General features: G+C 37.9%; 1 protein-coding gene across 7 annotated transcripts in view; it reads right to left on the bottom strand.

The window, feature by feature from the left end:
* The window catches only part of LRRC28 (leucine rich repeat containing 28), a 55,214-nt gene that overhangs the window by 42,236 nt on the left and 558 nt on the right, over positions 1-12,420 (bottom strand). For 5 of the 7 annotated variants that reach the window (XR_015275962.1, XR_015275964.1, XR_015275963.1 and 2 more), the window contains exons 2-5: positions 10,313-10,530; positions 6,530-6,570; positions 3,966-4,003; positions 3,066-3,203 (exon numbers count right to left, since the gene is read on the bottom strand). Coding sequence is in view for 1 of the 7 variants with exons in the window: in XM_086849587.1 (XP_086705713.1) it covers positions 3,066-3,203; positions 3,966-4,003; positions 6,530-6,570; positions 10,313-10,495 (400 nt within the window). In the remaining 6 variants the exon portion in view is untranslated. The remainder of the gene's footprint in view (positions 1-3,065; positions 3,204-3,965; positions 4,004-6,529; positions 6,571-10,312; positions 10,531-12,420) is intronic. The other 2 variants (XR_015275965.1, XM_086849588.1) reach the window with 1 other exon arrangement.

Raw genomic sequence — 12,420 nt, forward strand, 5'->3', positions numbered from 1 at the left:
AACAGCTGAAGGATGCTGATGGAAGCTGCCTCAGCAGTGGCAAATCAAGCACAGAGCCTTGAGGCCAAAGCTCAGGATCTGCTCCGAGGGTGGCAGCGATTTGGGAGTGTTTGCTGAGCCAAAAGGAAGGACTATCAGTCACACTAGCAGAGTGCCACTGCTCAGAAGGTGCTTCCCCATCTCCAAGGGACACCATTTCCATGCTTCACCTAATGCCCATTTTCCTCTTCATCAGTCCTTGAATTGCCTGATTTCTTCAGGAAGCTAAAGCTTATGTCTTCACACTGTCTGCATGTATTTGTATCATTCTTCCCCATCTCCTCCCTTAAAATATTTTTTTAAAACTCACTGAACAATCATGACCAAACCTGAGAAAAGCAGAGCTGTTGTCATTATTAATTTCTCCCATGTTTTATTACAACAAGTACTTAAAAGATCAAAACCTTGCCCATTCCAGTGAAGATAAACAACAGCACAGGCTCAACCTCTATCAGAGTCTGAAGAATCTCTACAATCAGACTAGAGGCTTAAATCTAGATCTTAAATGCACACTACTTCAATTAGTTCAAAATTTAATTTCTATAAGGCAAATCTTAAATACTAAAAATGAACATTAGGAGCACAATTGTGGAACAAAACCATTAAAAATGCATAATGAATCAACATATGCTATTAATTGCATTGTTTCTTCCAGCTCTTAATCACAATTAAGGAAGACACAACAAAGAATCATTCTTAAGAATTAAAATGCAATAGAACAGTGGGGGTGTTCAGACATATAATAGCAAACATTTACCATCCAACTGTTCTGCAGCTGCAAAGAAGATATTTTTTAGCAACTGATTTAGGATATTACCAAAGTATCTTCCTAGATATCCATGGAATTTTGAAAAAACTGAGGGTACTTTTAACACCAGACACTGGGAATGGAGACCCAAGAGGAATGCCAGGGCAACCACTGAAGAAATTTCCATAAATGACTGTCATCTAAACCCAAAAGCACTTTTCTAAAGCAGATCTTTCAATTCTGCACAAGCTGCACTGGTAGAAGCTAAATTATATCTTAAATGGTTCCTTATTATAAATTAAAGCAATTTAGAGTTGTCTTTCCCTAGCAGTGCAGTGTCTGCTGTGCAGAAAGCAGTGAACACACAGCAAAATGATGCACTGCAGTGAAATCATGTCCTATCCTTGTTCAGCGGAACTTTGCCAGTTTTCCAACAAAATTTCCCAACAGAATGCTAGCTGACACTATAATGAAGATTCATGCTACCAGGATAATTAAGGATGAAACAATCAAAATTTATTATTTTGCTCTCCTTTTTCAATTGTTGAACATAAGTGTTATTTTGAAACTCTAAGATTTTTTTTTTAATTAAGTCTTTGAAGTCCTCACAATTTTACAGAGAACATCTATGAAAACATGCTTGGAAGCCCTCTTTGGGAATTGTTCTGTTTAGGAAACAGTCAGTGCAATAGATTAACTCTCCAGTGGGCAAATTATGTAGTGTGAGTGAAAGGCTAATCCTGCTTGGGCTGGTAACACTTGTGTGACATCCAGTCCCGCTGACAGGATTAGTGCCAGCAGCAGCAGTGGCACAAGGGACACCACCACAAAGACCACACAGCACTGCATTCTCCAATGCACAAGCAGGCAACACCAGTTGCATTCCTGAACATGCCAACTTTTCATGCACACAAACCTAAACACGTTCAGGGACAATGCTCAGGACCAAATTTTCTATAAACTTCAGGAGAAATTTAATGCAGCAAGTCTCAGCTGATACCAGTTCCTAATCAAATGTGGTAGACTCCAAATCAACTCTTCAGTAATGTAAATTATCCTTTTGAAAGTCTTTTTTGGAACCTTTTTAAGTTAATGTGTGAAGTTTTGCAGAAAATGTGTCACTTTCTCTTTGAACAAGTCTTTCTTTCATGGTACAGCACCATAAGGTAAATTATCTTTGAGGAACATAAAGCACACTCAAGTCACTCCTTTCTTTTGAATGTAGGACATCTGAAAATTGATGGAAATTTTATTGGCCCTGGGTCATAATGTTTAACAGGTTTATCTAATTCCATTCCAGAGCATTTACATAGTCATATACATTTTTTTTTTCTTTCTAATCATAACCATCCTTTGACTTTTTTTTAAGCAGTCTAGAAAAGTGCAAGGAAAGGACAGCGAGACTTCTGCACCCAAAACTTCAAGGAGCATTTGCAATACATTTCTTGAGAATAAAAAATGTGAACTTAAAACATATGAAGGTCACATTGAGAAATTAGTTAAAATAGAACCAAGAGCTAATCCTGTTAGATTAAGTTAGACCAATTTTTTGAAATCATAGCCTTAAATTTTTATCATCTCTGCAGATCAGAAAATGCAAATGCACCAGGGAAAAATTAAAAACGAAAATTATAAAATCACCATCATCTTATCTGAACAGATAGAAGGGTGATGGAAGAATAATAATGTTATATCTGCTTATCAAAGTATTTAGAAGACAAAAAAATAATTCAAAATCTGCCTATGGCCAACTTTTTTTGACTTTGTGTCACATTTACTTTGAATAATTTTTGCTTTTTTATTATAAACTAGCAAGACAAACATTTGTTATCTACTGTCACAATGAGATAGAACTGCCATAGGCAAAGCTACTAGACATGTGTCTTTTTAGAAAATATGAGATTGGGGCTGTTGGGCGAAAAGAAAGGAAGGAAGGACTGGAATCCTTTCTATTGTGAAAAATTGGAAGAAACATCATTTTATCATAATGACAGTTGTCATTGGCATTTTGTGTCTTCTCAAAGAAGTTCAATATTTTCTTGATACGATGGCAGACGTTGTTAAATAAATACATTTTTCCCACTTCAGCAGCATTTCTCTGGACTCTGCAAGCACACAGAGCACAGCTTTTCTCTAACTACAGAGCACACTGGGAGCAATACAAACAGCAATCCCAGCAAGTGCAGGGTGCAGCAGTCAGTAAACCAAGAGCAGATCACTTGGCAAGTGAAGCTGCAAGGCTGTGTCAGTGCTGTGACCCCTCAGACACGGCACTCACCTGCAGGTAAATATTTCAGCTGGTTGTTTGCCAGGCGAAGGTGCCGCAAGGACCTCAGGCGGCCGATCTCTGGACACACAATCTGCAGGGCATTGTCACTCAGGTCCAGAAACTGCAGCTTAACCAGGGAGCCAATGGCTTGTGAGAGAACAGATTAAAACATGAATGTGACCCAAGAGTAACATGAAAATTTTCACAGGACTGTGAGAGGAGAACAAACCACAGTACCCAACAGCTGTGTCTGAGCACATCTCGAGGTGCTAAAGCCGGTCTCACAACTCAGTGACATCAATTGTGCAAATGCTGCTCTAGCTAACAAACAGCTCTGCTGGCAGCGAGACGGGAGTAACAAATACAGTGATGGACAGCATACTCCTACCTCCAGATTCTCCTCCGACAATTCTGCTCTGAAACCACTTTCACCATTCTCTTCCTTTGACTCCATCCAATTTATATTCAGAAAGAGCATAAACTGAACACAAATTCCTCAAGTTGGGAGCACAATTGCAATTAAGACAAGGAAAAGAAACTAGCTGAAGTTCTTGCTCCTTTGGGTTTCAAATCTGTCATGATCTAAACCAGCAGAGTATTCAGTGTGGTAACTGCCTGAAAGCAGCAGACACTCTGGATTTTTACGTTCTGCAGATGAGTGCCATTTAGCCTTTTCCCTTTCTGCAATTAGAACTGGAGCAAACAGCATCTAGGTGCATTTGAGAATTCATTAAAAGAATTTAACATAGCATAAACAAGGACATTATCAACTAAAAGCTACACCGGTATATTTTGTATGAAAATCTTTAATGTTTTATGGGAAAATAAAGGAAAAATAGGCCTCTTCAAAGAAGAAAAATGAATATTTTATGACTCCTGCCACTTATTGTGAGCTGGTAGATTACTTACCTTCAGGTACAACAACTATGTTATTTGAATGAAGGTACCTGGGGGGAGGAGAAAAAGCAGAGGACACCACCTGTTACCCTCAAGGACTTCTGCTACATAATCAGTTTGCAAAATATCCAATTTCAGACTGAAAGAGCACCCTCAAAGACATTCCTCCCTATGACCACAAAACCTGTGGAAACTGTATAAACTGGCAATGGACAGGTACTTAAGTTTCACTTGTATTATTAAATGATTAGCATAAAAATATAACAAAATTACATACAATTATGTAAAACAAACCATTCACAGTTACAATAATAATGGGCTTCAGTTTTGCGAGTCATATGGAGGAAAACAAAAAGGGAAGAAAATAAGCAGAGAGAATAAGCAGAATAAATCATATTTGATCACCAGGTTATTTGACACTAAATGCTGGCCAAGGAAAGAAAAAAAGCCCACACCCACACAAGTTACACAATTACAAACATTTTCCCCTGCGCATAAACTCTCACACTTTCAGTGAAGAAATAAGCACATGATCTATTCACTGAAAGTGGGTTTTTCAAACTTAAAGTTCATTTTTCAAATGAAAAACCCAATCTTACACATGGTTATTTATGCAGCTACAGAGGGTGGCCAGATCTCTCACTAAGAATATTCAGCACCCTCTGATGGAGCACTTCCAGTACTTCTGGTAACATAAAAACTAATCTTATATTTTACACATTTCAGATTTCAATCATCATTGCTGCAAAAGAACAATTGGATCTCGTAGAAAATAACTAACAAAATTTTCCAATACTGATATCCAACTGTAAAGGAATATTGAGTACTCAGTGTTCAATTGCTTAGGCACACATGGAATTATTTTCCTGGCATTTTTCCTACTGTATTCCAAGAGCATTTCCTAAAGTAGGAGCCTCTCTTTTCAGGGGGACAGAACAAGGGAAAAGACATATGAACATTTCAACTGCATGGGGCACCTAAACCTTCTCTTTCTCCTTAAAAATTGTAGCTTGCTAAAAACTTAACAAACAGAAGAATAGCATACATGTTTGTAGAAACATAGGATGAGAATTCTCCTACCCATTTTTCAGCTGCAGCTCCTGAAAATATTTGTGAACTATTTCACTTCAGCTAAAAAAAAACCTGTATTATGAGGAGCTACACCTTATAGCCGAGCATCAGGGGCATGATATACAAAGAAAAACACACAAATGAAATAACTACACATGTAACTTTTAGGAAAGTAAAAATAATTTGTCTCTCAAAATTGAAAGCTACCGTAACAAAATATTATTTAATTAAATCCTTACTTTGTGATCTCTTCCCCCACAACAGAACACCTCTTATTGTCTCATCAAGAACTGACTTGTCCTATTTGAGCTATACAAACCAAAGGCCCATTGCAGCTCTCTCCGGACCACCAGAATGTGTGGGATAATGGTGGGACAACTGAGCTTGCTGAACACCAAATAATTAGGCTTGACTCATATAAATCAGTGTTTGTATGAAATTATTTTAAGCTGTAATTTAAACAGGCTTCCTGATGCCCAGTGACAAATCATGATATCAAATATAAAAATATTTATTTTACTGCTTCAGAGCGCAAACACTCAAGACAGAGGCATGATGAGATAAGATTCGCTCTTGAGTGAGTCGGAGACTGCAGTGACCTACAAACCAGTTCACAATTACACTGTGGACACTGGCTCCAGAAAGGTGGGGTTAAAGGGCCACATGAGGATGACAAGATCAGACAGCTGAGGACACTGACTCCTCAGAAAAACACCTCCCATAAACACAATCAGTGCTCCATTATTTACTCATCTGAAACTGAGACAAAGGGCTTAAAAGGGGCAAAGAGGATCTCTCTTTTAACCCCACCACTGCCAATTCCACCACAGAAGCTAATCACAACTTTATAAGAAAAGGGGAAGGAAGAACACATTGTCTCGGGAGCTTAATTAAGTTAATTGTCAAAATAAACCAGTTCATGGGACATCCATTTTTTGGATAAGACTGGATAAACTGCTTTGCCTACAGCAATCATCACTCCATAGTTACTACCCCTACATGCTCATCCCTGCTCCTATTTGACAACCTGTGACAGAAACTGATTACTACAATCAGCAAGACTGAGATCATAAAAGCCTTGGGAGCTGGGGTGGGAAGGAGCAGCTAGGGATGGGCTGAAGGCTGTAACCTGTTACTCTGGCTCTGTCACAACCCTCTGACCACTGCACTGGGAGGTTCCAGGGGTTTATCAGTGTGACAAGTCTACACAGAATTTATGGGGTTTTTTTCCCTGAGCAGTACAGACAGTGGTATACAGGTTATTCTTGTAAAAGAAACAAGAATTTTGAAAAAATTAAAATTTGACTTAATATGCCTCCTTCAGAAAAAAAGCGTAATAACAAACAAATTAAAAAAACACAACAAAAAAATTACCCTTTCTTGCCCTCCAAGAAAGCCCTCCACACTTAAGATATAAATTATTTGCAAGTAATACATTCTAGATTATTTTAAGATGAGACAGATAAGCATTATAAAAATGTATTAGAACTGCTAAGCAAACTCACAATTCCACGAGGTTTGGAAGCTTCTGTGCAAGGTTTTCGGGCTGAAAGAGAGTTAGAGACTTTTTAGGTTTTGAAACAAAAGTCAGACTCACAAACATGGTGCACCCAAGTCATTTTAATCAAATACTACAATGTGTCAGCAGGAAAAATGGCAGCAGGAATGTCTATACAATACCCTGAGTCCATACCCCCAAGTATCCATTAGGGCAATCTTGGATGTGTCCAGGGTGAGCAATTCACTACTGAACAGACCTACAGCCTCGAAGTGACATTATCATGTCTTCAGCAAAATGGGAGTCAGATTTCTGAGACTGAAAAGACAGATTACCTCATCTCCTTTTGAAAATATATTCAAATAAATGAGTTAGTTGAAGGCAAAAGATTGCTAAGAAGTTGCAGCCTTCACAGACTTAAAACAGAAAAAGAACTACACAAGATGTCTAACCAGAATGTATTTCATAATGCTGCTAAACTGGGAAGTGACCTACAATCTTTGTGCAGCTTAATCAATTACCACCAAGACAGAACTGCTGAATCCATCAAACTAGATTTTCATATTTACATATTAACATGCATATAATTTCCTAACTGCCAACTGATCCCTAGCTGTAATTCTCTTCCTTGGTGGCATTTGTAACCAAGAACACGTATCACAAAATTGGCTTCACAACTTTCAGATGTCATGTTGGAAACTGTACTCAAAACTGTTCAAAGTTAAGACAGTTTTACTGCTTAAGAAACCTGCTTTAACATAGATTTGTTTTACTTAAAAAAAGGGATTAACGATACTGATATATGCAGAAACGGCTGTGTTTTAAATTTTAATTTTAAAAGCAATTTTAAAATTTTAATTTTAAAAGCAGATTGATCACACAATTAAACTCTTGTTAAAACTAGAAATTTTCATGTGAATAAACATGATGTGTGATACCTTAAATAGCTGTGTTACCTAAAACATATAACGTTGTGTTCATAACTCGATGATGAAGGAATGTGCTGAAAAAGGTAATATTTTCATGTAGCAAACATGCCCCATGCCAGACCGGAGTCCAAAGCCCAAATTGCTCAACTCGCGAGTAGCAATTTGTGGGTCAGGTCGAGAAATGCCGGCTGAGGTGAAGACCCCGCGGCGGTGACGTCACCCGCGGCGCGCGCTGTCGCTGATCCGGGGCTGCCCCCTGGCGGCGGCTCCGCCACAGCGCAGTCACCGCCCCGGGCCGCGGCTCCAACGCCGCGATTCAGCTGCCAAAACACGCTCAAGCACAAAAAAAAATATCTAACCTTAACCGAAAAAAAGGTGTGGAAAAAACAATTTCACTGCCAGCCTTTATTACGGTAAGGATGTTAACCTGAATCACGAGCTACTGTCACTATTTCACCTGCTGCTCTGTCAGAATGGGACAGCATCACATATTCTGATGTAGTAAATTAAGAATAATTATTCTTGATCTTGCTTCCAACAGAGTTAACAAGGCAACCACCTATTTCCTTTTAATAGATGGGTAAATTGGGTACTGGAAGGATCGTGTTATCAAAGATTAACTGAGAAGTGGGAAGATTTGATGCTGGGATACAGGTGTGCTCTATGGCTCCTTGATCCATTCATTATGTCACAGCACTCCATCACTTCCATCTTGCCAATGAAGACAAAAATGAAATTATTCTTAGCCAAGGTAAATTCTGTCAGTTTAACTATCCCAGACATTTCATAGGAGTCATCTGTCAAGGACAGGAGTCATTTTGAGAAGAGTAAAGAAAAAAAGCTGATTTAGTCATTTATTTTCAGAATTCTGAAAGAACGAACCAGTGGGACAAAAGTACCCCCTAATTTTAGAGAAATATGGTACAGGTTCCATCTTGATGGTTTTCAATTATGTTTATGCAATTTAAAGTGTTTATTGATGAGCTATTGCTCATCACCTTGCATTAGAGAAGTATAAGGAAGACACATCTTCCTTCACTAATTTGTTTCCAGCTATTCTCAGATGGGATTTCCAATCCCCCGACTGCCCCAGTGTACCTGACATAGTATGACTTTACTAAAATTGAGAGCACTACTTCTACTACTAGTGGACATTGAAAAACCTCATTATGAAACTCTGCTTTTTAAAAATAGCAATTATTTCTGTTCCCCCCCAGTTCCTCCTGGTTTTTCCTCTCCAATCTCTCAACCTTTTTTCTCAGGGCATGCTCTCTAAAGGTCCCTCACTGTCGCTCTCTAGGTTCTCTCCAATTCACCCAGGCTCAGTATAAAACTCTCTGCTGCAGCTTGTGCTTTAACAGTATCCAATAATTACTTCCTTCTGCTTTTAATGGAGATTGTGAAACTTTCCATGTTCCAAAAAGACATCTGCCTTTTTTTGTAATGTGCTGCTGACTTGATCTATTTTGGTCCACTACAACTTCCAACATCTCTTCTGCGGAACAGATGCTCAGTGAATGACACCCAAATTTGTTTGCCTTGTTCCAACAATAGTGCTGAGCACTTGAATGAGATCCCAACAAGGCACATTATGAGCAAGTTATCCTGATTGCTGTGAATCTAATCATGCTCTGCTTCATGCTGTTTGAAAGCAATTTTGCCTAAGTATGACCTACATTTTAACTTTTGTTTCAGTTCTTTATCCAGGTCTTAACACTTACATACAAAACCCTTCTTATTGTTTCATCTTTTGAGCAGTGCAAAGTTTGTGAACCTTACTGCACTTAATCATCACTGAATTTCACAAAGTGTCAAGGCACAGCTGTTTACAGTCTTTGGTTAATTTTATAGCAGTTTTGATTTGTAACCATAAATCCTATCCTCCTGCTAAATTATGACACATTATTAAATTACTGCCCAAAACCAGAGTGCTAAAATAATTCTCTACAGTACATGTCAACTTAAGTGACTCATTCAAGATGAAGAAAAGGCAAAAAATCTTCAGCATCCTTTCAGCTTTTGGCCCTTAAAGTGGAGTACTGGACTTGTTCTAGGAAACCCTGATAACAGTATGATTTTGGTGAATTTTAAGTAGTCATGCCCTACAGTTCCTCTAGAGTTGCTACTCTTACCTCTCATACCTTGGAAGGGCCCACCAAAAAAACCCAACAAATCCAAACCAATCAAGCAACCAAAAATGAAAATTTGGAGACTTGAGTCTATTGACTGTGGCAAGTTCTGACTCTATCATATAAAGTCTTACCAGCCCAGAACATCTCTCACAGTTATTTAACTGCCCCACACTGAATTTTGAGGTCGCAACACCCACTCAGGATGAGAATTTCTTCAGTTCAGGGAAAAACAACAAAACAAGAAGAAATCTCAAAAGAAAATCCCACATTAACTGTGACATCAGCTGACATATAATTATGTTCTATCAACAGCAGCCCATAGACAGAAGCTTTTACTGGCACCTTAACAGCAGGTTCAGAATTAGACCCTAGGATTGATACTGCCTTTGAAATTAGGCACACACCAAGGGAAAAGTCATTCAGCCTAAGGAAGAAACGTAGAATAGACTGCATAGCATCACCTAGCAGGAGAAACTGCCCACTGATGTGACTAAAATGTATAGGTTAAAAAACAACCCAAACAAGCCTAACAAGAAAAGCCTGAGAAGGTCTTGAGAGCTTCGAAAGGATAACCATAAAACATCATGAACTTCCATTTATTATTCACTACATTACCTATGCAAGTTCAAATACTCATATCTTACAGCTGATTTAATCGATCAGGATTAGATTATCTATAATATTTTTTTCCTGTTTCAAAATTCAGAATTCATAAAGAGACAGTCATACCAATGTGGTCAGAGAATTTCTTTTCATGTAAAGTCTCTCCAAGTACTGCAGCCCTTCATCCTTCAGTAACTCCAGAGGGAAGTGACGAAGATTTCGGTAATTTAAGAACAAGTTCTTGTGTCTTTCAAGCTTTGCCTCAGAGATTGTTTTATACAGTTCTGATGCCATGACTAAGCACCACATCTACTGCATCACATCTTCTGAGAGCAGACCCATTTCTAGGAGACAAAAAGAAGAAAAAGCCTAGTATTACCAAGGTGTAGCCATGCCTTCTTTTGAAGGAAGAGCTCCTGATTACAGATTATCTGATAATTTGTCTAAACACACTTGTTCCAGTTAGTATACAAAGTCCCCAGAACATCCACACCATAAGCAATGTTAGAAGCAAGTCTTTGACTATTTTCTAGATTAAGCTTTAGTTCTTTACAGGACCTGAAATAACAAAATCTTTTTGTTATATTTAATATTTATATTTAATGTGGGTATATTTAATGTGTTTAGTTTCACCCATGTTTGATGTACCTTTTGGATTATTTTGTCAAAATTGCCACAAGAAGAAAAAAAAAAAAGCAACTTTTATTAACCATTACTGATGTCCTACATCTATCCTGTCACATGTGCTAAAAAAAAAAAGCTTTTCATAGATAAGAAAAACACACAATTAATAGAGGATTTTAGTCTCAGATTATTGAGACACTGTTATCTTTTAAGGCAGTAAGACAAAATGCAATGGAAGTCTGAAGTGCTTTCCCATATGAAACTAGTGGAATAAATCACCAGTTGGAAGAGATAATTGGGATAGATAGCCAGTAAAGTAATTTAAAAATAATACACTAATATATGAGAAATCTGAAACTTGCAGTGGGAAAATTTATAAAGGGTTAGATAAGACAGCAGTTTTCAGCTTGCTCTACTAAAAATAAAACCAGAAAGAACAAAGTGTTGAGCTTTAACTGACAATTTCAAAACCAAAAAACAAAAGCAGGAAGACAATTAAAAATTAACTCGTATATGAAACCTGACTTTATTCAACTTGTTTTTCACATATAACCAAAATTCAAATAATTACTATGCTGTCTAGATTTAAACAACAGCAATGCTTTATCTTTTTGACCATCTCATGAAAAACATAATAAAGCCAGACTATTCATTAATTTAAGGTTACAATTTTACTACAGACTTGTGTACATAAATTAATTCCCACATTAACAAAAGGCAAGAACTTAGAACTGCTTCCCACCAATAACATTTTCTATTTTAGTTCAATCCTTCTCTAAAGGAGGGGTTTCTAATCGTAACAGATATTGATTGGAAGTGAAGGCCCTGACTTACAAATCCCATCTGATGATAGGCCCAGTAAACAAAACTCCAGCTGAAGACTGATAACCCAAACATACATATAAATCAAACTATTTCATTAGTTTGAGTAATTCCTTGGTTTGCAGATAACAGTTCCTAGCAGTGATCTGTGTCCTTCTGGAGCAATACACTTTTGTGGGGTTTTTAAGAGGTTCTTAACCATTGCCGTCATTAGCTGTTTTAGGGAACAGGGCACACACACTGGTTCTTGGCACTCATAACATTAAAACTCTATTAGTCCAGAAGATCAAGGAAATGAAGCCATTATAATTCCCAACTCTACTTCTGTGATCAGTATTAAAATAACTCCTGGAAAAGCATTAAAATTTTTACCGGGCATAGTCTGAGTATTTATTATTAACCTCTACAACATAAGGTAAAGGAAAGCTCATCTTTCTCTGATTTTTTTTTTTTTTTAATCAGAAGCTGAGAAATGACAAAACATAAGCATAAATATCCAGTAGCCTTTCGATTTGTCCAGGGACGGTTTTCAGGTGTCCCGCACTTGGAGGCTTCTCTTCACAGTTGTGACTCCATACAACAACCGCACATTTATCCATGGCACACACGGACACACAGACATGAAACGCCACAGATGCAAAGTCCAGTCACAATCTGGCTCTTACTTCAGAGGAACCTCCTCCTACTCCCTTCCACCACCAGCTAAACTTTTCCTCCCTCAATTATCTTTCACCAAGGAAGAGGCGCAGCCTTACCAAAAAGGAACAGCCACAACCATGGTCTTTAAG

The sequence above is a fragment of the Cyanistes caeruleus genome, chromosome 13 (assembly GCF_971803275.1).
Source record: "Cyanistes caeruleus chromosome 13, bCyaCae1.hap1.1, whole genome shotgun sequence".
Classification (NCBI taxonomy): domain Eukaryota; kingdom Metazoa; phylum Chordata; class Aves; order Passeriformes; family Paridae; genus Cyanistes; species Cyanistes caeruleus.